Source organism: Hippopotamus amphibius, chromosome 10, assembly GCF_030028045.1.
Source record: "Hippopotamus amphibius kiboko isolate mHipAmp2 chromosome 10, mHipAmp2.hap2, whole genome shotgun sequence".
NCBI lineage: Eukaryota > Metazoa > Chordata > Mammalia > Artiodactyla > Hippopotamidae > Hippopotamus > Hippopotamus amphibius.
Window position 1 is genome coordinate 11,839,369 of NC_080195.1, and position 25,973 is coordinate 11,865,341.

Below are 25,973 nucleotides of genomic sequence, written 5' to 3' on the forward strand. Positions count from 1 at the left end.
TGGGGGGTTTTTTCCCCATGAACCCCAAGGTCCTATTTGGAATATGTTTGAAATGTGTTGGGAAGAAGACGTATTTCAACTATCAGGACATACTTAGGAAAATGACACATTTCTCCACATCATCCCTTCTTTTAAAAAGGGAAGGTGGGGGAGATTTGCCCTAAAATAGCCACATACTTTTTCCTGAAATATACAGAGAAAGAGGAGGAAGGCCTGTGAGCCCAGGGGCCTTTGTCTTTAAAAGCTGGCCTTTTTCCTCTCTCAAAATAAAAAGTTTGATTCTTTAAGTAAAGTCACTGCATTAACCCTTTGTACTGTTTACACCCCCCTCCCACTTCTTTATTTTTTAATTGCATCTTTGCTTCTGGGTATTTATGCAGATAGATTTATCAGTAGGCATTTGATCCCTTTTTAAATTTTTTTGTAACTTTTGCACAAGAGGGATGATTTTTAATAAGAGCAGGGTTGCTTCTTAAAGAGTCTCTAGAGAGGCAGGTTGGAAACGTTCACGAATAGGCATGGAAGCGTGTGGTGTGATAGCAGGTTCCCTTCCCCCCATCGCTGACTGGCCTCTGACCTCACTGGGTTCCTTCCCTCTTGGCCCAAAGCAGCCGGCAGGGTTTCCACATCCTCCCGGTTTTCACGTGTGCACTTTCCTCTCGCAGCCTCTCCGCCAGCACCCTGTCCATGTCCTCTGGGAGCAGCCTGGGCTCTCTGGCCTCCAGCCGGGGGTCTCTGAACACATCCAGCAGAGGGTCCCTCAACTCCCTCAGTTCCAGCGAGCTCTACTACACCGGTCAGGGCGACCAGCTGGACGCGGATTATCAGTATAAACTGGACTTCCTCCTGCAGGAGAAAGGTGGTTACATTCCTTCCGGACCCATCACCACCATCCACGAACACGAAGTGGCCAAGTCCCCCAGCCAGCCTGGCCAGAGCGATCCTTGTGGTGCTGCGGCCACAGCCCCGGGCCACGCTCCCCCCTTGACTGAGGCCCCCAAGTCTGTGACGTCCCTGTCCTCACGGTCCTCCCTTTCCTCCCTGTCCCCGCCTGGCTCTCCCTTGGTCTTAGAGGGCGCGTTCCCCCTGTCTCCCCACGACTTCCCTCTCCATCAGTTCTCTGCTGACTTTGAGGACTGTGAATTGAGCAGCCACTTTGCAGACATCAGCCTCGGAGAAAATCGGCTGTTGCTGGACTCTGATCCTGGAGGAGCGCCCCAGTCCCTCTTAGAGGAGAAGGACCTCACCGAATGTGCTAGAGAGCCGCTGTATGAAGGGCCTGCAGGTAAATGGAGACCCTTGCTTTCACGTATCCCTCTTAACCACTTTAAGGAGAGTGATTGGAGGTTACTTTTTCCATGGAAACAAATGGTACATGTCCCCCTGCTCTTTCTGCTGCTCTTTTTTCATTTTGTCTTCATTTGGGAAAGAATTTTTATTGATACACCTACACATTTTGTCTTTATCAAATGCACATCGCCTTTCATATTTAACAGATTTAATCATTAAGTATCCATTCTGTTGTCTAGAACCCCACTGTGTGTGGCAGCTGCCTGGGAACATATTTTGTGAACATACTTCATGTTTCCAAATAGGTTCTGGTTCTGAAATAGCGAGTCAGGGAAGAGGACTTTCTTTTCAAAGTTGGCCTAAAACAGATGAAAACCAAGGCAATTAGCATACCAGCTAATTAGTACCAAGGTTCAATGTTTAGATGGCTATGGGAATTCTATATAAATACAATTTTTGTTTCGTGCCAGACTCCCTTTCTGCCGAAAGTTAATTTAGAGAAAGCCCGTTCCAATGTATGGTATCACCCTGCCCTCTTCTGGCCATAGTACTAGTTGCAGCCCAAGAAGGTGCAGTGGATTGAGTTCTTACGCCTGCAATTTGTGCTCAGGGAGGCAGAAACAGAGGGATGGTTTACTGTTTTTTAATTGTTTACCTTTGCAAGGTGGAAGCTTTCAAAATATTAGATGTGGTTGTGAAGAGAACGGGGTGGTGCCTTGGTTGCAGATGGTCACTGTTGTGGTCTGAGGGGGCAGCCCCAAACATAATGAGAAACAGACTCCAGTGCTGGCCCCGGGAGGCCTGCTCGGAGCCATGCATGCTCCTGCGTGTCCACAACGCAGAAGAGGACACACCTCTTTAGAAGTATTTTCTTGCTGATTCGGGAAGCGTATTTATCTTGTATTTTTGGTCCTAGGAGTTCTAAGTGTTAATTGATTGGCCAATTCAGATGTTTAAAGAGGTAGCGGGAGCCATCTCGTTTGTGCGGTTTCAAATACTGAAGACTGAACCACCGCCTGCCAGTGGCCTAGGGCAGAGACAGAGCTCAGGAGATACTGTGCGGTTTGTGAGCCGCTTGTCTGGCAGGTGCCAAAGCTACAAGTGATACGTTATTGAAATAATAACCTCAAAGAAAATGAGCACAGAAGCAGTGTTTCCATAACGGCTCCAGCAAAGCAGAAACCTGCTGTGGGGCCTCACGTCTGCCTCCAGGAAGGCGTGCGGTGCATGGCGCGGAGCATGCCAGCCCTGCAGCCAGCCTGGCCTGCACTTGCATCTCGGTGGCCCCGTAGACTGGCCGTGTCCCGGCGAGCACATCACTCAGGCTTGCGGTTCCTCATCTGCAAAGTGGGCACAAGACAGTGTCTCCCTCTGCCTCGTGGGGTGCTGGGGGGGTCAGTGCTGTGTCATAACGCCGTGCCAGGTGCTCGGGGCTCAGCTCCCAGTCGTTAATATTAACCGTGGGACGCTCAGGAGCACAGACTCTGCTGAACCCAGTTCCTGTCACAAACCCCGGATGTCTGCAGAAGGAGGACAGGGCAAGGGAAAGGAAGAGAGGGGAGTGGCCTGGGCCGTTCTTCTGTGCTTTGGACCTAAATGATCTTACAGCTCTTGAGCATCTCAAAGCTGTTTTTGCTCTTCATGGACTTGAAGTGTTCTCTAGGGACCACTTTTCAGCATTCAATCAGTTTGGAGGGGCCGGTAAATGAGGCTGGATGCTGGCGAGGGGGAGATGGGGAGGAAAGTGCTCAGGGTCCGCCCCACCTGGCGGTCCTGAGGCCCTGATGTTCCCGGGCCCCCTGCAGCGCCTGCCTGGCCTCTGCCTCATCCCCGACCCCTGGTCTGCTCCTCTTTCTGTCTGCAAGGTCTGAGCCTGCAGACCAGTATCTCCAGAGCGTCCCTGAAACAGCTTTTAACTTTTTAAGTGCGTATTAGATTAGAAAACTGTTAAAAAGTCACACTAAGGGAAAATATACCCAAGAGTTTTGTTTGCAAATAATATTCAGTGTCACATATGAAAACAACTGAGCATATGTTTAACCCTAAAGAGTAATTCTCTCCAGGTCAGTCACCGACGCTTGGCCTATTCAGGGAATGTCTGACATGTCTGACCTTGGCGTGGAGGCAGGTGGCTCGTGGTGGTGACACTGGTCACCCCTCAGTGCTCTAGACTCTTGTTCAGGTAAAGTCGAGTTCCTTTTATATACGCCTGACTCTCCGGCACCAGTCTCTGCAAGGATGGCAGAAATCAAGTTGGAATAACTCCGAAGTCCTTCCACAGTCAGTCTCTGTCATTGTCAAAGTCAATTTCAGGCTGCAGTGGTTATTCCTGGGGGTAATCAATAAATCATGTCATCACCTTCACCCCTCACAAAGGGGGGTGGGCAGAGAGAAGGCACTTCATCATCAAGGAAAAAGCATTCCCACTGCCAGAAATAAAAGGGGAAATGCAGCAATCAATCCTGTAATCTGAAGCCTTAAAACTTAAACATCTTAACAAGATGTAAAGTCACGACTCAGAAGGGGGGCGAGATGCATACCAACACAGATCCCTGCTCGCCTGCCTGAGGATGAAAGACCGCCAGGGGCTTGCAGCTTATTACACAGGAACACAGCTCTAAACCAGGCTCCCTGCTCTCCGCAGGATGCCGGGATATGAATATGAGTCAAAGATAAAAGTTAAGTGGTAGTTGGTGAAGATTCAGCAGCACAAAGTTTTTAATGGTATTAGCTAGTGAGGAATTCTATAAGTCGAAGGCTTTCTCTTTAACTTCTATTAGAGCAGCAGCTCGGGAGATGGAGACTGGAGAGAAGGGGCGAGCAAAAGAGGCAGAAACCTTTCTTGCCATCGAGTGCTAGGAGCTCTGTGTTACAGAAGTGTCTGCAGTACTTGAGGGAGATGGATGGTTTCTTACCCCCGACTGTGGCATCTGCAGCAAATACCGAGAAGAGGGAGGCAAGGGACCCGGGAGACCATGTGCAGTTTATCCCTTCCCTTAAAATATTTCAGGACAGAGAAACACTGGATTTTCCCGAATAATGACTGAACTAACTAGCATCCCAGGAATCTTATAAGTCCTAGAGTCTGGAGTCATCCTCTCCTGTTGATTTGAATAGTAACATCCTTGGTTCTCAGAATGGAAATTTTATTTTAGATTTCTCAGAGCCAAACCGCGTGTGCACTTAACTTTTCCTAAGAAGAAATCCTAATGAGTGCTGTCACTCTCCCCTCCCTAGATGTGGAAAAATCATTACCAAAAAGAAGAGGAATCCACTTGCTTGGGGAGAAAACCGCTTGTGTGTCGGCTGCAGTCTCGGATGAGTCGGTGGCTGGAGACAGCGGGGTCTACGAAGCTTTCGTGAAACAGTAAGGATTCAGGCTGAGTGCCTCCTCCGCGCAGCCGGGCATATGGGCGACAGACTGGGAATGCACTGCCCTCCGTCCGTTCTCTGCAGTGGAAGGGGCTTTAGGCATTAAAGAAGTGGCAGGCCTGAAAATTTCAGGGAGACCAGAAACACCCCATCAGCAGGGAAGTGAGGAACAGGCTGATGTGCTCCAAGACAGCTGACCCTCTTAGAGACGTGAACTCTATTTTAGTGAGAAGGTTGCAGTGGTTGCCCGGTGCCTGTTGGGAGCGTGAAGCATCTCGTGTGCGCAGATTTTGGAAAGCCTAGCATGTCTGGGGTTCGGTGCACCCTGGTGAGGCGCGGGAAGGCCAGGCACCAGGCAGTCTTCCCCCTCAAAGCCCAGATGCAGACTCCTCTTGACAAGCTGAAGCAAGATTTAAAAGAGTGAGCTTGCCTTGGGGTCAGGTCCACTGGCTGGTAGAGGAGTGCTGTTAATTTGGGTTTCCGTTCAGAACCAGTAAGTGGCAGACAGTAACCATGGCTCTGCGTGTCCCAGTTCACAAATGTTCACCTGCGCCTGCTATTTCCCTGCCTCCAGGCCCAGTGAAGTCGAAGATGTTCCGTACAGTGAAGAGGATGTCGCCATCGTGGAGACGGCCCAGGTGCAGATCGGACTCAGGTGAGGATGTGCACGGGCAGGGGCGCATCTCAACTCCGTGCAGTGACGAGTGGCCCGTGCTCTTCCTTCTCTCATCAGCGTCTCTTTTGACAGATATGATGCAAAAAGGTCAAGTTTCATGGTGATTGTAGCACAGCTCCGAAATCTTCATGCCTTCCTGATACCTCACACTTCAAAAGTGTAAGTAAAATCAGTGGAGAACAAATCAAAGAATTTAAAATTGTCCATGTGAGATTTTTACATCGTAATCTAGCAATTCATCCAAGGGAAGATGTGGGAAAGACATAGCAGGGCTGATCATGTCTTAATCAGGACTAGATAAAGGCGAAGAGGGGGTGGTACGGGCCATCCCGCCGTTGGTTTTATGAACGGTGCCGGGGCGGTGGGGTGTGGGGCGGGGGGGGAATGGGGGAGTGGCTTGATCACCCCAGAGAGCCTGCTTCCCAGCACTGAGGTTAGGGATACCTGCCAGCAGTATTCAGGGAGGACTGCCTGGTGATACTATTCTTGACTTCTCCCTCCTAATAAATACGCTGAGATCTCGGGGCATGCTGTGGACAGCCTTTTAATCTTCGTGTGGCCTGTGGCGGAAAGGACAGATTGACCAGGGATTGAATCTGTGAGCAGGGAGAGCCAGCCCACAGGGCGAGGTGAAACTACAGGACTCCCCAAGAACACGAACCAGCGTTAACCTCCCGACTGTAGGGACGGGCCTGTCCGCACGTCCTGCCTCCGCCAGAGCAGGCATGCAGGACGTCGCAGGTGCCCTTGAGCGGGAGGACAGGGCCTCTGCTCCCGGCCACTGCGTGGTCACTTGTCTAACTGCCCTGACCCTTCCTGAGATGTTCTGAAACCCATAACGAAAGCCGTGGCCTAAATAATGACACTGCTGAAGGTGACAACTAGCCTGAAATGTCTTCAGAATAGTTCTTTCTGTCTCCTAACGTCAAAACTTATTTTACGATTATTAGTTATGACAGCAGAGTTGATTGGCCAGCGGGTTGGTGGCAGACACAGGGTCTCTGTGAGTGGCCCCTGACCATCCTCCCACAGCAGAACAAGAGGGAAAGCACCCAGCCTTCCTTCCCCTGTGCCTTTGGTTGCTAACCCTGTAAAACCTCACTTTTTTCCCTTGGAACCATTTGAGGATCGTGTAAGTGGTTAGGCTACTAGGACAAAGTGAACCGAATCTGTAGAAACAGAACATCCCATCTGCCCATCCGCCTCTCTAAAATACCTCCCTTTGTTGCTTTTCCATGAAGGCAGGGAAAGAAGGTTTCCTCTGCAGGCACCTCCAGCCTTAATGGCTGTGGCCCAGGGTCCCCTAGGTTTTAATGCTGAATCTCTATAATCAGTGTTGATACAAAATAAAGAAATAACCTGGCCTTCCTCAGTTCTTCATGTGCATTTAACATGAGTTAGAAAGCCTGGAAATGGGAGAGAGAAGGAGGGATTTAATGGGGGGGGTGTTCTCTTTCTGAGATTTAAAAGAAAATACCTAATGCTGTTTCCAGGAATTGTGAGTCCTCGTGTAATGCGTGCTCAGAAAACTCACTTTTAAAGTAGTATTAGAAGTTATTGCTTTTCTCCGACTCTTCCTCCGAATTTGACAAAGCAGAAAACAGTGTGTCATATCTGAGACTTCTGAGATGCTAAGCAGTGATTTTTTCGAACTGTTAAAATTCATGTGCTTTAAATTTTCTTAACAATGTGCTACTTAGTGTTTCTTTTCCTCTAGTAGGATCATGTATTCCATCCCTGGGGAGTGACCGTCAGCATCTCTTATTCAGTACACAGGATGTGTGTTCTTTGGGACAGTCACCCGTGTCTACTTGGTGTGGTCCCTCTTTCCCCGGTTCAGATGGCGGTCACTGTGGTCTTCACTCCTCTCGCTTCCCTACCGCGTGCCTTTGCTGCAGCCCCGGGCAGCGGGTAGGCTCTGCCTCGCATAGTCTGGGGCACAGAGCCCCTGCACCCGTGGCAGCAGAGCTCTGGGTTGACGATGAACTCCAGGTCCCCCTGTGCTTCTCTCCCGGGCAGATAATTTCAGACACCAGCTGTGAATCCAATATGATTGAACCAAAAAAATCCATTTCATCCTTATTCTTTGCAGATATTTTAGGGTTGCTCTACTTCCCTCCTCAACGGATGTCAGCTGTCTGTTTCGAACAAAAGTCCATCCAGCCTCAGAGTCCCTGTCATTCAATGATGTATTCAGAGTGGCCATCTCCCAGACAGCCCTGCAGCAGAAGACACTGAGGGTGGATCTGTGCTGTGTCAGTAAACACCGAAGGGAAGAGTGCCTGGTAGGACTTTTCATCATCTCCATCATCAGCTGACAGGATCGGATATTCTGAGAGTAATTTTCTAGTTGCCATTTTGCCAGCCCCAATACTGCTGCCAGTCGCCCAGTGCCTCATACACGCCCAACGGTGGTTTCATTTTTTTATCTGAAGTAGTGATTTCTGGTTTCCATTCTCTTATTTCGAGTCTCTGTAAAATCTACTTTTTGTTTCTAACCTTCAGATAAAGAACTTTGGCCTTTGTTATGACTGTCGCTGTGAAGTACGCTTATTATTCCCAATACGAGCCTGGTGCTGGGTGTTTGGTATACATTCTCGTTTAACCCTCTTGACAATCTTATGAAAGGGTGCGATGACCCCTCTTTTCAGATGAAGAACTACGCAGAGAAGTAATGTGTCCAGGGTCACACAGCTCGTGAAAGATGGACCGATATCAAAAGGACATCCCATACCTAATTCACTGTTACAGATTTAAGTTAAGCAGGACGCTGAGTGTGGTGCCTCGATTCAGCTCATTCTTCCAGCCGTGGTGTTAGAGCTTCTAGGAGGACTTAAGTGTTACTGTTTAGAGCGATGGGATATGTAAATACTAATGCAGAAGGCTTCATACATAACTAATAGCAAGTTTATCATCTCATTGTGCGCAATGACCAGAACAGCGTTCCATACCAGTAGAGTTCCATCAGGTGTTCAAATGCAGGTGTCTTTTAGAGGTGTGCCCAGGTGTTCAGGAAACAGTGCAGTCTCCAGTTGAAACCCGTGTAGTTCTAGGGTCAGCTGTAATCCCAGGACACCCTGGAATTCTTTTGTGGTCCACTTATACACAGGTTTGTTTTTTGTTTTGTTTTTTTTTTTCACTAGATTCATGTTGCCGTCCTACATAATCCGTGGTTGGTTGAATCTGGGGCTGTGGAACCTTGGGTACAGAGGGCCAGCTGTAAAGTTAGACGTAGATTTTCAGCTGTGGGGTTGGGGGTGTTATCAGCACCCCTAACCCCCACATTGTTCAAGGGTCAGCTTATATTTCTTATTCAGTCACACCTCAAAATATAAGACATCTCCAGGTTTTAAAAAATATCCATCAATGCTTTATATCATTAGTATTGCTTTTTTTTTTTACCTTAAAACAAGCTTGTCCAGTAATCTTAATTATATCAGAGGGAGCAAATATGAATTGAAACGTTTTATTTTCTCTTGTTTTCCTTTTTCTCCTTTCATTTCACATAGGCGGGAACTCAGATCAGCCTGGCCGATTTACCCTTTTCCAGTGAGATTTTCACTTTGTGGTATAACTTGCTTCCTTCAAAGCAGATGCCCTGCAAAAAGAATGAAGAAGAAACTGAGGATTCTGTATTTCAACCAAGCCAGCCACTAGTAGATTCTATAGACTTGGTGAGTCAGAGGTGGAGAAACACATCTTATTAAGACATGTAGATCTACAGTCCATCTGAAATTAATCTTTGTGTAAGGTTTGAGGTAGAGGCCAAGATTGATTTTTATCCATATGATAGCCAATTGACCCAGGATTGTTTGTTGATAATGCTTTCTTTCCTAACTACCCTGCAATATCACTTCTGCATAAGTCAGATGACCTCTACGTGTGTTAGTCTGAACTTTCTATTCTGTGCTATTAGCTTAGTTGTCTGTCTCTACAGACAACACTGTGCTTTTTCAAAGTGAAGGGTTTCAATAATTCATCATTTAAAATGATTTTTCTGAGACTATTTGCAGATAATTGCTATCAGATTAAGGAAGTTTCCTTCTTTCTAGTTTGCTAAGAGTTTCATTATGCATGGATATTGAATTTTATCAAACATTTTTATTGTATCTCTGAAGATGATTACATAGTTATTCTCTTAGTGTAGTGGATTATACATTGATTGACTTCTGCGTGTTAAATTGCCCTTGGATTCCTGGAATAAAACGGACTTCACTGTGGTGTATTTTATATGTATTCGTACATATATTCGATCATGGAGAATATTGAGACTTACATGTGTTCAGTTTTAATAAAAGTTCTGTGTGCTCTTGAAAAGAATGTATTTTCTGTAGATCGTTTGTTAATTTTGCTTTCCAAATCTGCATTTACTGATTTTTCAATTTGCTTATTTTATCAGCTATTAAGAGGTATAGTAAAATCTCCAATTTATGATTATAAATGTCTCTTTCTCCTTTTAGTTCTGTTAATCTTTCCTTTATGTATTTTGTATCCAGGTTATTAGCTGAATATAAATTTAGCATTATGTGGTAGCTTTCTGTTCAACTGACCCTTTTATCATTATAAAATATCCCACTTTGTCTCTAATAACACTCTTTGTCTGGTATTGATAAAGCTGTATCAGGTCTTTTTTGGCTGGCATTTGCATGGTTTAGCTTTTATTATTCTTCTACTTTCAACCTTTCTGAGTTCTCATATCTAAAGTGTTTCACTGTGAGCAGTACTTAGTTGATTTTGATTTCTTATCCAGTTTTAAAATCATCTTTTAATTGAAATATTTAATTTATTTACACTTAATGCTATTAGTGACATATTTGGCTTTGAACCTATCATCTTCCTCTTTGTTTCCTTTTCTCCTTCTTTGGGATTAATCAAGTATTTTAAATCTTGGTTTTCCCTTTATTAGATTGTTAGTGTTGCAGTCTTTTTCTTCTTTACTATTTCCCTGATGATTACGGCACGCGGCCTTGACTTAGAAACTGTTAAATTAATGCTTTTGCGTTTTTTTCAGACAGTGCAAAGATTTTTAAAGACTTAACTCCATGATTCCCTTTCCTCCTTCTGTGCAACTACTGATCATATATTTTATTTACATTTATTTTAAATCCCACGAGACATTATTATTATTGTTTTATTGACACAGTATTTATTTAGATTTCCCGGTATCTCTACCCTTTCTGATGTATTCTTTTTCTTTCTGAATTACTATGCTTCCAATTTGGGTCATTTTCCTTCTGCCTGGGGAATTTCCTTTAGTATTTCTTTTAGTACAGGTCTGTTGGCATCTTTGTTTTGATTTCATTTGTGAAGGACTTTTTTTTCCTCTGCATATTCTAAGTGAGTAATTATTTCTCTGAACACATTAAAAATAACATTTTGTTGTCATCTGGTTTCCATTGATTCTGTTCAGCTGCTGGAGGACAGTCTAACTGTTGATCCTTAAAAGGTATTACATCTTTTTTCTTTCACTGCTTGTAAAATTTCCTCTTTTTCTTTGATTTTCAGCAGTTTCACTCTGATGTGCTCCTGTGTTTTTCTTTGTGTTTATCCTAGGGAAATTCTCCATTGTGTCACCAGTTTTCTAAAACATAATAATTATAAAATTTTAAATTCCTTTTCTAAACAACTGCAGTGTAGGGATCACCTTTGGGTCTGCTTCTTTTGCCTGTTATTTTTCTTGGCTTTCAGTCATTGGGCCCTGCTTCCAGTGGAATGCTGCATATTATGTATGGATTGTAGAGGGGTCTGGCTGATAGCTTCCTCCAGAGAGGATTTAATATTCTTCTGGAAGGCAGATTACAATATGGGAAGATCACCTGGATCACTGGAGGGACCCAAGTTCCAGTTTTTCTCTCCCTGGGACCCTGAGGCAACTGAGATATCTGCTTACTGTTAGCCTCCTGGCAGCTGGTTTTGCTTTCTCAGCTTCCTGCTCTGCACATATGCAGCTTAGGAAGGGCAAACGTCTCTAAAGAAATAGGGTGCAGAATATTGGGCCCACTTCACAGTTCATTTTCTCTGGCCCCTCGTATGCTGACTTCTTGTCCTCAACTCAGTGTTCATCTCTGCATCCTCCCATCACTGCCACAGCCCTGGGCGGCCACAGTCTGTCAGCCTGTGTGCCTCAGCGCTGGAGCTGAGACAGGCCCCTCAAGGGAGAAGAGTGGCAGTCATGGTCCCTTTACCTTCTCACACTTCCCTTCTCCCTGGGACCTTGGCCCTCAAGTCCTAATTGCCCTTGTTGCTCCTTGTTGCTTTAAAATAGCTGGAGTTTTTTGTTTGTTTGTATTTCGCTTTTTGTTGTATTTTATTTGGCTTTCATATTTGTTCTCAGCGAGGAGAATTGGGTCTCATACTTCCTTCTTTTTTCACCACTGGAAGCATAAGTCCTCATCTGATAAGTTTTTTTTTTAATATAAATTTATTTATTTATTTATTTATTGGCTGCATTGAGTCTTTGTTGCTGCACGCAGGCTTTCTCTAGTTGTGGCAGGTGGGGCTACCCTTCGTTGTGGTGTGCGGGCTTCAATAGTTGTGGCATGTGGGCTCAGTCGTTGTAGCTCACAGGCTCTAGAGTGCAGGCTCAGTAGTTGTGGTGCACGGGCTTAGTTGCTCCGCGGCATGTGGGCTCTTTAAACCTGTGTCCCCTGCATTGGCAGGCGGATTCTTAACCACTGCGCCACCAGGCAAGCCCCCAGTTTCTAAATCATTTCTTTAAGTATATGATGTTCACTGCCATGTGTTTTACCTTCTCCAGGATGCAGTGTCAGCCTTACTGGCAAGAACATCAGCTGAGCTGTTGGCTGTGGAACAAGAATTAGCACAAGAAGAAGAACCAGGGCAGGAAGAAGAGCAAAGGGGTCCAGATGGAGATTGGTAAAATAGTTATTGCCTTTTGCTACTGGGATCTCAAAGAGTATGTGTTTAGTTTCTCAGAAGAAGCTTTCAGGGAAACCTTCATAGGTTTAGATCTTATTCTGGAATCAATGGAAAGTAGTGCAGCTTCAGGGGGCTGCCCCTAGAAGAAAGCCTCTGCCTGGTCGTTAGAGAGTTGAAAGGAGTAATGGCAAGATTGTGGGCAAAGTTAGCACATGAGCGAGGTTCTTTGTTCTTGCTTCAGTACTTTTGACACTATTTCTTGAGGGTTTTTTAGTTTCATTTTGAGTCTGAACTATCTGTTTTGAAAGGTGTGATAGTTTATTACAGAGTCATAGATAAATTTGAAAACTGACTCATTTTCTGTAAGCTACTGGAAGTACCATTTAGGCTCTGGAAGGTCAAAGCAGATATTTAGGAAACAGCTTCTGAGTAGTTATTTTTCTGTTTGTTGCCACTTTCACCTTCTTCTTCTGTTTCCTTCTCATTTTTCATACCTCATTTTCTTTAAAAAAGAAAAAAGGTTACTATAGCCTTTGTCTAGATTAGCATATGTATACAGAACTATCTTTCCAGGTTTGCACTGTTTTCTCTAAAAACAAATGTTAGTGAACGCATAAGGTTTTTAGTACGTATGGAAGATCATTTGGGTTCATTTTGTATGTATTGTTCATACTGTTGTGTTTGAACCACTGTTGACACACATGTGCATGTACATATGTAGCAGCATTTGTGTGTGTGTGTGTATAAAACTTTTTACAAGCTTGGAGTGACAAGATATAAATAACAAAATTGTGGACATTTGGAAGAAACAGGTTACTGCAGTGATGTAAAAGGTACAGATATACTTTGTTCTTATCGAAAGTTCTTTATAGTGAATAAAAATCAGAGCACTGTTAAAAAAAGAAGGTAAATAGGAGAGTGATTATGAGGTTCATCATATCTTTAAATACTAAGCCTTCCTTGTATATGTAAAATACAACTTGTTTCACACACGTTTCAAAAAATACACTTAGAATGTGACATAAAGGAATTGATAACTTACAGTCCTCATTGCTAGTCCCCCATGTTCATTTCATAACCAGATGTTTAATAACTAGTCTGTTCCAATCTGTCAGTCCGTCACCAATCACAGTTAAAGCTCAGCCTTTAGTTTTCAGCAGGAAAAATGTTCCCATTCCAAAAACATGAAACTCCACAAAGAACGAGATAGTCTTGCCCATCCTGGTACTCTTGCTTTCCCGTCAGTACAGTTTATACAGGACATAAACCGTGTTTGTGTTCTCGAGCCTCACTTGTAGTGCTACCCAAGCCCCTGGCTTCTGTTAAAGAGAAGATCATAGAGCACTCAGAGTCTTCCATTACTTCAGCAATAAGACTCCTCGACCCAGGCTTCCACCCCTGCCCGGCTATGAGCACAGTTGATGGCGGATATTTTTATTCACTCTTAGCAGAGAGTCACTCCATTCTGTTGTTTGATTAATTTTATAATAAATGAACAACTGATACCAAGTTATATTATAGCGAGAGTCAATATTTTTAAATGGTGGGTTAAACTTTATAGGTGATTTTTCAGCATATTTCTACTTAATATTTAGTAGGAATTCGGTTAAATTTCATGAATTTAACTTTTCATTACGAAATTATGGTAATTTTGCTGCATATTGCTGGAGAGTAAGGTGATAGCTTTATTTCTCGAGAGCATTTTAGTAGCAGTTCCAGCCAGAGACGCGGCTTGAATCGTGACGTGTGTGCCTGCTCAGCCCCCAGGTAGTGGGTTAGCACGCCCAGGCTGTGCTGCGTGCCGAGCACCCCTGCCTGACCCTCAACGGTGTTGTACTTTGTCTCCCCCATAGGTTAGCCATGCTGAGAGAGGCCTCTGATGAAATTGTGGCCGAGGAAGGGGCAGAAGTGAAACGGGCAGAGGGCCGTCGCTGTGCAGAAGACGTAAGCTCGTGCCCGAGCGTGGCTGAGACTAATGATGACACAAGTAGGAAAGGGAGCAGCTGTGCGGGCGACCTTGGGAGTCAGCGGCCTGCAGGAGTGCCCGCCTTGGTGAGTGTTCTTAGCTGTCCCCTCCCAGAACTGGCCTCCTAGAGGCACCATGCAGACCGAGTTTGTCTCTTCAGGTGTAGTGTATATTAGGATTTTGTGCTAAAGCTGATGAGGATGGGCCTTTGTGGGAGTAGAGCATAAGCAGCATCCTACATGCCTTGACATTTTCAGAGGGGCCCCAAATATTCATTCTCCAGATAAGTTTCATATAAGAAGATAAACAGTGCTTTTCATCTCTCCGTAAATGTTCTGGGAATATTTGCTGAGAGCATTTTCAGAATTTCCTGGATAACACCAGGATGCCTATTTAATTGTATTGTTTCATAAATGTTACAAGTTTATTTCAATTTCAAACAGGTAAATGGGTAAAGCTCATTTGGGTTAGATGGGGTTCTGATTGAGACCAGTTCCGGAAGGTGGCAGATGATTCGGTTACTGCCGTGTTACTAAGCAGGTAACTTTGCTGGTGAGTGAGAGACATGTTGAGACTGCCATGAGGATGCTGGGAAACGTGGGAGTTCAGAAAACTCCAGTTCTTTATTTCCGGGAAAAGTAATGTTGCACTCGGACTGAAGACTTCATGTGTGTGGTCGGCCCTCTGTATCCTCTGTATCTGCGGTTTCTGCAGCCACGGATTCAAACTGCACATGTGATGTAACCAACCAGGGATGGTAAACAGAGTACACGACTGGCTGAATGCGAGGACGTGGAACCCCAGATACAGAGACCCAGCTGGGGGCCTGGAGCATCCACAGAGCTTGGTGTCCGGGAACCCGTTTCCCATGGATACCGAGGGATGACTGTATATGTGATTGCAGATTCTGTGTAAACCTGAGGTTTAACTAGCGTGTTTTCATTTTCTTATATTTAGTTACCTGTATCACTTATTCTGAAAAAAGCTAATCAAAAAGTTGAATAATGAAGAAGCATTCTCAAATAAGATTCTTTATAGAAGCACATTTACCCTCCGTAAATTTAAAGCTTCATTTTTTAGGTCTAAGCTGTTAGAGGTGGTGCTGCCACTTATGGGTCACCCTGTTGGACAGATATTATCCTCCCCACTGAGGGTGACTTCCTAAGAGCTCAGTAGAAAAGCCTCTTGCCATCAGGAGAAAGACCAAGCCTGTCCCGCAGAAGTGGCCCTGGTGCTAGATGAGTCTCTTGTAAGAGTAGGTACTGTATTCCTTTCGTGCTTGGAAGAAGGGAGCATCAGTGTGCCCACGTCTCCCCGCTGCTGACAAACGACTGCCTTGTCTTCTAGGTGGATAAACAGACAAATACCGACGAGGCGGGCACTGCCAGTGTGGCGGTTCGCCCCAAAGACCGCAGTGGCCTGAGCGCCCGGCAGCGCCCCTTCGTGCGGAGCAGCGTGATCGTGCGCTCGCAGACCTTCTCCCCCGGGGAGCGGAGCCAGTACGTCTGCAGGGTAAGGCGTCCGCGGGCGGGGCGGGGTCACGCGTTGTTCTTCAGAGCCCTCGCCTCTCCCCAGCGCCTGCCAGGAAGTGGCCCTTTAGTGACAATAGACCGTGCCGCGGGGATCTTAAAACTCTACTACAGATACTAATGGGTAGAATTGCTAAAAAGTATGCATAAAATATTGCACTCGTCATTTTTAGTTTGGGTTGTGGAATTTTTTTATTTCCTGTCTTTTCCTAAATTTAATGTCTCTTTGCTTCTAATGCCATTTATTCGGCAAATAAGTGACATTAAAGACCTGACTGCCAAGTCTGTCTGGACCTCAGTGTGTATTTAGAAACGTTAAGTGACTTGCGATTTATGATGTCATACATATTTCTGCTGTATGTCATGCACGCTTCAAACCATGTTAGTCCTGCTAAAGCAAGAATTGTGAATTGGATTTTAGGACAAAAGTTGCCTTTATTAATGCCTTCAGACACTGAATCAGGTTCATAGTTCTGTGGAGAATATTATGTGATTTGCATCAGTTTGCCAAATTCTAGTTCCATAAGTATTTATGACTTATAGTAATTTAGATTTAACATTATGAAGTGGGTTAGAAAATACTTTCAGAATTCTAAATTTATTCATTCAGTTCACCAAACATTTTTATTAAGCACCTGTTATTGGTTAAGCACATTTCCAGATCCTTGGACTTCATCCATGAACCAAAGACCCAGAGCCCTGCCCTTGCGGGGCTTCCATTCTTGTGAGTTGAGCCAAATCATAAACCTGATGAATAAGCCGTGAAGTCTCTTGGGCGGGGACCAGTGCTGTGGAAAACAGTAGAGGAAGTTAAGAAGGGATGGAAATGCTGGAGGACGAGGGTCGCATATTTATGTAGGGCTCAGAATAGACTTCACCGAGAAGGTGACGTTTCTGCAAAGACCTGGAGCAGGTGAGGGAGTGAGGGTGGGTGGGCTGCCTGGGCTGAGGGTGTTCTAGATTGTACATGCTGTGACTCCACCCTGACCTCGAGCTCTGTACATCACACCGCCTTTCTTGTGAAGAATGGATAATGCATATTAGCAAAAAATACAAGAGAGAATTTTGCTTCAAAATGTGTATAATTTTCTTAACACGTGACTTCTGATGACTGTCCCAAAAGGCAATTATTTAAAGAAAATCAAGTTATTTAAGAAAGGCAATAGAAGAGGGAAAAACTTGTTTGTGGGGGATTTTTTAAAGAAATAAACGGATGACAACTTTCTTTCTGTGATAAAGTTCTCAGATCCAGACGTCCTCTAGCACATTGCTATGCACTCATTTCCTTTTTTTTTTAATCCTTTGTTGCCAGTTAAATCGAAGTGACAGTGACAGTTCAACCCTGGCTAAAAAATCACTGTTTGTGAGAAACTCCACCGAACGGTGCAGTTTGAGAGTCAAAAGGGTATGTATTCCCTCAGCAGCATCCCCACTGACCCTGGACCCCCCCTCCCCACACCCACCCCCCACCCCCCACCCCCACCTCAGTGCCTTGCACATCAGAACATGAGCACAAGGACGGCTGGGCATCCTTGCTCCATGCTCTTGGGCTGTGGGATGAAGCCACTGTGATTACAGACACAAGCGGCATGTCCGCTACAGAGAAGGATGTGCTGGAGAGTGTTTGTTTGTCGCTGGTGTGCACCCCGTGATGACAAAGGATGAATTCATTTTGCAGCATGGGTGGAGAAGGAGCTGCAGGTCTGGGCGAGGGGTGGGAGGCGGCATCCCTGCTGCCAGCCGCCTGGTCTCCACACCGCGGCCGGCTCCTGGGCAGCTGTGGGAGGCGTGTAACACCCAGTACCTTCCGCGAGGGGCAGACGTTCTGGTAACGGAGGACACAGTTTTACTAGCTTGCTTAAAAACAGATATTTTTAGAAGGTTAAGGTTAACGTAGATGGAAAAGCTGAAGTCAGGTTTTCCTGGAAGCCAGAGGTCTCTGGATGAGCTCTAAAGGGAAACTCTGGGAGAACATTTAACTAAATTAAGAGGTCGGACTGTTCAGAAATTCCTATTTATTTACCAGCCGCTGAAATAGTAATGGAAAGTTATTTGTATACTAATAATTTGTTTTGTGCTAATTTCCGAAGCTGCTTTATTTCAGCTCTAAGCATGGTGTTGAGTAAGAAGGCAGTGCTGTGCGCACTAAGCCCTGCAGTGACGGGCAGGGCTTCGCTGCCTGGAGGAGGCGCACGGGTGGTTCCAAGTGCAGACAGAAGAGGGAGTGAGCTCCCCTGGTCGGGAGACTCAAAAAGGCTTCATGGGGAAGGTCTCTGGTAGAGACCTCCTGACAGAAAGCAGTAGCGTTGCTGCGGGGGTGGAGATGGACACCGGGGCTGCCGGTAGGGGACCTGCGTGGCACAGGGGCAGGGAAGCACACGCAGAGGACGAGGAGTGAGTGGGCTCCGCCGGAGCCGGGGCACTGTGGGCTGGGAGTGAAGGCTGGAGGGTAAGTGGAGTCATACCCTCACCCGCGGCTCTGGCTCAGTGCCGCTGCGGGCAGAGTGCCAGACGTGTGGCTGGGCAGCACATAACTTCCTGGTTGAACTTCCTAGTTATTTGACAGCCGTAAGCATATTTCTTTTTTCTAAAGGTAAATATGCAGGCATTTCTTTAACCTCAGCATTTTCAGGACCTTTTGAAGTATAGATCTTTCAGATTACCAAACTTTGTGCTTTAAGAGCACCTAAGTTTCCATCATCTTGAATGAAAAATTCTTCTCAACTCTTTTCTAAATCCCTTTCATTTGTAAAAGCACATGCTTTTAGAGGATGGTAGCACTCTTCAGAGAACTTTTTACCAGCAGTGTTTATGAATTGAGTGGAGCTGAAAAACAGTCAGGTTACCGATACACTGAGTTATTGGAACGTCTTGAATCAGACAAAGGTTAATCCTGAAACATCATTTAGAAGCATCGTTAATGGCTTTTAAAGTGGGCAGGTAGAGTCTGATAGGAGTGAATGGGAGAACTGTGATTTAGGAGGCACAACCGGAGAACAATGTAGAGGTGAAGGGAACAAAAGCACCTCCTCAGGTCAGTGGCGGGCTTCGTGGCTGGGAAGGCGGCGGCCCTGGCAAACAAGGCATGAGGCGGGGGCGGGGGGGGGCCTGTCGGCACAGCTGTTCCCAGTTCAGAGATGCCACTTTGACAGCCTGCGAGCAGTCCTGGCGGGAGCATTGACGCCACGGAAATGGGCAGATCTTACACAGCCGTGAGCCCGCTGCTACACGCTTACCAGCAGGCCGTGCACACGGGCATCTTTAGAAAGCCTCCACGTGCCCGGCAGCTGGGAAGGATTTCTGATCTTGAAAACTGAGTAGCACAGTCGAACAGAGTGTGTATCTAGATGCTTCTGCTGTGTCATAAGTTTGTTAGAGCAGAGGCTGAATAAAGGGAAAGCTGATAATAAGAACATTAGAGAATGTTGCAGCAGGATGTGTTGGGCAAAGAGAAAGAGGAATCGGAGGAGACAATGCAAGCTATTCAGACCTGGGCTGCGGCTCTGAAATGAGAAGAGGCACAGACAGGCCTCTCCCCTCCATCTGTCATGAGCACCACCCTTGTTCCAGACCTTCCAGCTGGAGTACCTGTCAAGTCTGAGTGCTACTCTCTTGTATCAAATAGTACCTGTTTTTATTAGTAATCTCTGACTTTCCATTCCCGCTGCCAACAGTCTAGGCCAGGAATGCCCTCCTTGTTTCCCTGTGCCCAGGCAGTCCTGCCCAGCCTTGTTCGAATGCCTTTCCTCAAGCGAGTCTGACCCAGCCCTGAGTGGTCGCTCCCTTCCCTGACTTCCTGTGACACAGAAGCCACTGCCGCACGGGGTACTGTTGTTTACTGTCCCGTATCGTCCTCTGAACAGTGTCCTCAAGGTCAGAACCGTCTTCTCCTCCTGGTGTTTTGCCTACAAATCCCCAGCAGACATTTATTCATACATATTCAATAATTATTTCTTGATAAATGGGTAAGTTTGGCCCCAGAGAGAACACGGTGATTCAGGGCTGAAAGTATTGAATAGATATTAGACGATGGGAAATGGAGGAAGGAGTCAAAACTGTAGCCCCGCGGAGCAGCCTCATCCTGGCCGCGTGTGCGGAAAGCACAGACGGGGGTGTGAGCTGCGGGGATACAGGTGCGTGTCCTGAAGTGGAGCACCTGTGAGTTTCTTATGATGTGTTTGCTGTTCACAGAGGCTGGCTTTGTGCAGTCTATTGGTCAGGCTAAGCTAGGCTATACCATGGTAACAGCTTCAGAAATCTCTGCAGTTTAAAACAATAAAGGCTCGTGTGTTGCTTAGCTGCGTGTTCACTGCAGGTGGGCTGGGGGCTCTGCTCCTTGTCCTCCCTCAGGACCAAGCCCCCCGGCCTCCCCCTCTGGGTCTTTGCTGCCCGTGGAACAGGGCAGAAGCGTGCAGACCGCATGGCGGCTGTGAACGGCGTCCCCCGGAGGAGCCACGTCCCCGCCGTTACTAAAGCAGGCCGCGGGGACGGCGCCCTCCTGGCAGGTGGCCACCCGCGTGCTGAAGGGGCATGTTGTTCTCTACCCTGCAGACGGTGTGCCAGCCAGTCCTCAGGAGGGCAGCTCCCGAACGCCCTGTGCGCACCTCTCTGGACCTGGAGCTGGACCTCCAGGCCTCTCTGACCCGGCAGAGCCGCCTCAACGACGAGCTGCAGGCCCTGCGGGGCTTGAGGCAGAAGCTCGAGGACCTGAAAGCCCAGGGCGAGACGGACCTTCCGCCGGGCGTGCTGGAGGACGAGAGGTTCCAGAAGCTCCTGAGACAGGCCGAGAAGCAGGTACAGAGCTGGGCGCCGCCGTGAGCTCTGGGGCACTGACCTGGAACGCACGTTGGCTGAAGCCTGCAGGTAGAAGGTACCCAGCCCACACCTCAGCCTTGCTGAAGTCTTCAAATCCATTTTCTAGAACTTGGAACACATTTGTTCCCGTTGTGTTTCCTCCTGCCTGGTGGCAGTCCTTGCAGCAAATGAATTATGTGCTTTTCTGTCTCAACCCTGAAGTTAGTGGTCCCATTGCGCGCCTTTCATTCCGGCCACAGAAGTTGGTGAGAACCATAGGCTTCTCTCCTGGTTGCTCTTCAGCCCACATACACTCATTACACACACACACACACACACACACACACACACACACACACACACGCACGCACACGCCCTGACCCCCCCGCAGTTGGGGGTTTGTGAGATTTTCCGCGCCATGGTCATCACGTGCCTCAGGGTGAGCAGAGAGCCTGCCAGTTGCCGTAAAAAATGCAGCTCCCAGGAGAGTGGGGTGTGGAAGCCATGGAGCGCTGGTCTGCCCCCCTGGTCAGAGAAGCAGTCAGGCCTCTGGGTCACACTCTGTAACCTTCCTCTTTTGTGGCCGAAAGTCTCTTTTGTAGCTCGGAATAAAAACTGAATCAGCGTTAGTGTCCTCCTGTATCATACAACCCCCTGTAAATCAGGACATATTGTGTTCTCCGTCAGGCTTCTTAACGTGACCGTGAGTAAATCACTGGAGCTCCCTGCAGGTCAGGCCCGCATCGCGTAAATGGAAGGTTAATCACATTCTCCTGGAATTTGGGGCATAAAACTGGCTTCCGATCCCCACGAACCGGGCAGCTTATCGTGACTTGTTGGGTGAGAAAGGGAGGGGCGTGCCGAGGGAGGGTTGGTATTTTTCCAAAGGAGCCTCAGGTTGCTTACAAAGCAGAAATTTTTTTCTCCCTCTGAGTGTTCCCCTGTCAAAATGCCAGTTCTGTGATGCTAGGCTTCTTAAAACCTTAAAATAATACAGGTGTTAACATTTGTAAAAGTTAGAATCTACTAAGAAAATTATGTCAGAGATATTAATACACCTCATTCAACAAAATGTCTTAACAATGGCAGTGAAGTGCCCAGCATTGAGCCCTAACTGTCTGCAGAGTTGGCGCCTGGCAGTAATTAACAGCTGCTGGAAATGCTATGATATATTTTGGCACGCAGACTTTTGGGGGAAGACGTAGATCCAGGTACAAATACAAATACGTGAACACAGAGACAAGGGGAGCCTGCGGTGAAGCGTGTTCTTACTCAGCAGGGAGAGGAGAATCTTCATTTTGCGTGGTGGTCAGTCTTATTTTGCACAAAACAAGGCCAAGTTTCAAAGTGATTTTGCAGCCACCCCATGAATGCTGGGAGTTGGGAACAGCGGCCGCCAGGGGCTGTGGGAGGGCCTGTCTCAGCGGTGCTCTCGGGGCGAGCACAGCCCTCGCACCTGCGTTCGTGCGGAAGGGGGCAGGATGCGGAGCAGGATCCCGGGGCCTGTCGTATCTCTGAGCTGCTCAAATACATTTCCTTGGGGAAAGCGGGCCAGATTTTCTCACCTAAGTGTACCCGGCTTGTACGTTCCTTCCCTGGTCTTTCCTGATCTGTTTGTTCAAGTCAGTAAGCAGATGGCCATTGGTGTGTTCCTGTTATAAGTTCCCCAGAATTAGAATGGCAGCAGTGCTTGAGTAGAATTACTAATGTCCTAGCTGCATGTACCACATCATGGTAGAAGTCATTGCCTTGTGTTCACTAAGTCAGTAGTTCCTCACCTGGTGCCTAGTGAAAAATCATCCACTCGCTGAAGGTAAGACATCACAAAGTAACTAAGATATCACATCTATCCCCTTTGAACTTGAATTACATAAGTTCAGAAGCTCCAAGTGACAGCTCACCTATCTCATCAATTCCAAAATAATCAAGAAAGAACTGTTACTTAAATATGGGCCACTTTTCTAAACAAAATCATTCAAAACAAGGAGAGGGAAAGTAAAAAATATCTGGAAAAGGGGTCCTTTGTGGTGAAAAAAATCAGAAGTTACTGCAGTAGATTATTAATAGCAAAGTACTAGGTTATGCCCAGTTGTGGGCTAAGCATGCTGTGTCCGAGGGCACCAAGGCCGTCACCAAGTACACCAGTTCCAGGTGACCCAGGGCCTAATGTTAATAAAGGGTGAACTGCTAAAAAAAAAAACAAACTTAGCTTTCCCTAAATTGGTGTGAGTATGATTGATTCTTCATCAGTACTTGGCTGAATAAATAGTTTTTGTAAAATGTCATCTTTCCTAAAAGTGTCACAACATTTTTACTTTCAAATTTAAACTGAGTTTAGTGCACTTTTTATGTTGAGAATATTTTAAAATTCAGGAAGTTTTTTTGGTTTAAAAATTAACACATTGTAACAAAGTCAAATAATGCAGAAGTGTATAAAACAAAAAGTATTGATAGAAGTGCCCCTTGAGTTCCACTCCCAGGGTGACCTCGGTTGACTGTTACGTGTCCTTCCAGCTTTTTTTTATGCATGTATGTGTGTCACTGTTATTTGGAAGAGTTACAGAAAAATAGGGTCTGAAGACATATTGTTCTGAAACTTTTTTTCCCTACTTAATTCTAGTAATATATGATGAACAGCTTTCCACGTTTGTAAACGTTGCTGAAATTTATTGTTTTAAGGCATTCATAGTATACATTATGAATATATCATATTTATTTAATCATAGATATATCATAACTATTTCATCATTCTACTAATGATAGTTTCCCAGATTTCACTCGTAGACAGTGTGGAAGTGAATACCCCTGTACGTTTTGGGGCACCTTCCTCGTTTCAGTAGCACCTTCCTCGTTTCAGTAGCATTTCCAAAGCACGAATACCTAGGAGTAGAATTGCTGTTTGTATCAGTTTGGCTGTGAACCAGTCAGAGATCTTGTCTTTGTCTTGTCTCTTAAGCCTGAAGACCTTGCTCTTTGACTCTGAAGTTTATAGCTGCCTGCGTTAATAACACAAGCACAGTAATCAGCTGTTTCAAGTGCAGAAGGGTCCAGTGCTGGCACCACTGCCAGCAAAGCCATTTTCCCTTCTGTCTTTTTGTGCCAGCTGCTTCGTTCTGATCAGGCCTGAGCTGATCTCTCTTGGAAGACTTTAAGCTACGAACAAACACCAGTATTCTAAATTTCCTCACCCATGTCCTTTACAGCTCCAGCTGCCCCCACCATGACCAGTGACCTCCACTAAGCAAGGCCACGTTTAAATTCTGTTACTGCAGTGCCCCACTTAGGAGGCCATGGGGAGACAGGTGCCCAAATGAGCGGACTCTCCCCAACCCCTGATTTCAAATTAATAGTGTCGCCTCCTGCCCCCTCCCTGCCAAGGACTGAGCGCCACTCGCAATGCGTCCTGCTGGGAGTAGGCACCTCTGTGGACACTTACTGACTGGGACGTGCTCCCTCACTCCCTGGATGTTTACAGCCTGGTAGGTGAGAAGCGCATCCCTTTGTAAAAGTTCTTTGAGCCGCACACGTCTGCCTGCACTTTTTTGGTATGTAAATTCTGCTTCAATAAATTCAGCTTTTAAAAGAGCTGACAGGAAAAAAGTGTTGAAAAGATAAATAAGAGGTTGAAAGTGTATTTGCCAAAATGTTAACAGTAGATATTTCTTGGACATGGGGCTGTAAGTAGTTTTTAATTTCTTTTTCGGGGTTGGGGATGGTTACTAGGTGTTCCAGATGTAACAGAATGATCCCATGTTACCTGTGTAATAAGGTTTTTTAAATGCGTTAAAACCCACTTGCCCTGACCCAGTGGCTGCTCCCCATCAGGGTGAGGTGGGCGCATGGGTGTCATCTCGCGGGGCTGCCCTCCTGACGGGAGCCCAGCATCTTGCAAGCCCTAGAGCGCGCCTCTGGGAATCTCTCATTAATATTCCGGGGGGGTCTGTGTTTTCATTTCCTTGCCAGGCCGAACAGTCCAAAGAAGAGCAGAAGCAGGATCTGAACGCAGAGAAGCTGATGAGGCAGGTCTCCAAGGATGTGTGCCGGCTCCGGGAGCAGAGCTGGAAGGTGCCCCGGCAGGTGCAGTCCTTCAGGTGAGTGTGCACGCAGGGTGGCTGGCAGGTGACACATGTTGGGATTTGGGACACCAGGTCCTCTGCTCCTGGTTTGCTGTGTGCATTTTCCTGTGCTCCTCCCTGAGCTCACAGACCCTGCCGGCCGCTGTCCTGACTCCATCTGAGCCCAGCTCCCCCAGGACCCCGCTCTTAGAAGCAACTAGACATCTCATTGAGAAATCTTAACACAGAAAACAAAAAGGCACAGAAAAGTCACTTATCTTGAGGGGGTTGCTGCTCTCTCCCTGGACACGTTCCTCGGCCCCTTGAGCCGCGCATGGGGCTGGGTCTGGGCACACAGAGAAGGGCAAACACCCCTGGCCTCACGGAGGCTCCAGCCTGTGTGATAGGGGCAGGTAGTGCCATGTGGAAAGAGCCCCCGAAGGGCTGAGCCGGTCCCGTGGGGACAGCACCAGGCCTGCGGGAGCATGCAGGAGTCTAAGAGGCGACGTTTGAAACCAGGGTGGAAGAACAGGTGCACGTGTGTCAGGCACCAGGAGTGGTGGGTTTGGGAAGGGCATCAAGGCAGGAGGGACCAGCGGGGACCGAGGCACAGAGCCTTAGAGTCGGTGCCAGCACGTGAGCCTGTCCACCACACAAGGCCTGTGTGCTGGACTGAAGCTTCCAGCACCGACTTTGAATGATGGAGGGAGCCAGCAGCGTCTCCACGCGCAGCAGTGAGTGGTGGGCAGACAGTAGAGGCATTGTGGAGAGGGGGCCGGGCAGACCCCGGAAAGGGGAGGCCAGACAGGCGATAGGGTGACAGGCGGGGAGTGGACAGAGGGGTGGTGGGGACCGGCAGGGCGCTGCCTCCAGGCTGCAGTGCTGAAGACTGAGGACGCAGGAGCGGGGAGCAGGCGGGAGCTGGGGGGGGGGGGGGGGCGCGTTCTGCTTTTGGACATAGCAGCCTAACAGTTCCAGGACAGCTTGGGAAACCAGGGCAAGTAGACAAGTAGAAACAAAAGTCGGAAGTCAAGATGAAGGATCAGATGCGAGGTAAAAATGGGAGTCTTCATCTTATATGTGGTGGTTCCACAATGAAAGTGGGTTTGACATCCCAGGAAGTGTGAGAAGGTGACCAGGACAGGAGACGCTGAGAGGAAGAAGGAGTGGCTGGAGAGGCAGGAGGAGAACCGGGGAGCGTGGTCCTGGAGCTGAGGGGGGAAGTGACGGATGCTGTCAAACGCAACAGCAAGAAAGAGGATTGAAAGACATCCCCCAGGCTGGGGGCCACTGGTGACCATCCAGGGACAGTTTCAGTCAAGTGAGGTGGGGGGCACAGGAGAGGTGTGGCTTTATTGGTTTGTGGTGGGTTTGGGTGTGTGGGTGTGTGTCTGTGTGTACGCACGTAGAGG

At 47.0% G+C, this 25,973-nt stretch overlaps 1 protein-coding gene across 2 annotated transcripts in view; it reads left to right on the top strand.

Moving 5' to 3' along the window:
- WWC2 (WW and C2 domain containing 2) overlaps positions 1-25,973 on the top strand; it is a 152,029-nt gene that overhangs the window by 121,336 nt on the left and 4,720 nt on the right. For both annotated transcript variants that reach the window (XM_057696956.1, XM_057696957.1), the window contains 12 exons: positions 666-1,285; positions 4,528-4,657; positions 5,237-5,317; positions 5,411-5,497; positions 7,431-7,623; positions 8,848-9,012; positions 12,096-12,214; positions 14,071-14,269; positions 15,531-15,695; positions 17,025-17,117; positions 20,264-20,506; positions 24,470-24,597. In XM_057696956.1, coding sequence (XP_057552939.1) covers positions 666-1,285; positions 4,528-4,657; positions 5,237-5,317; positions 5,411-5,497; positions 7,431-7,623; positions 8,848-9,012; positions 12,096-12,214; positions 14,071-14,269; positions 15,531-15,695; positions 17,025-17,117; positions 20,264-20,506; positions 24,470-24,597 — 2,223 coding nt within the window. The remainder of the gene's footprint in view (positions 1-665; positions 1,286-4,527; positions 4,658-5,236; positions 5,318-5,410; positions 5,498-7,430; positions 7,624-8,847; positions 9,013-12,095; positions 12,215-14,070; positions 14,270-15,530; positions 15,696-17,024; positions 17,118-20,263; positions 20,507-24,469; positions 24,598-25,973) is intronic.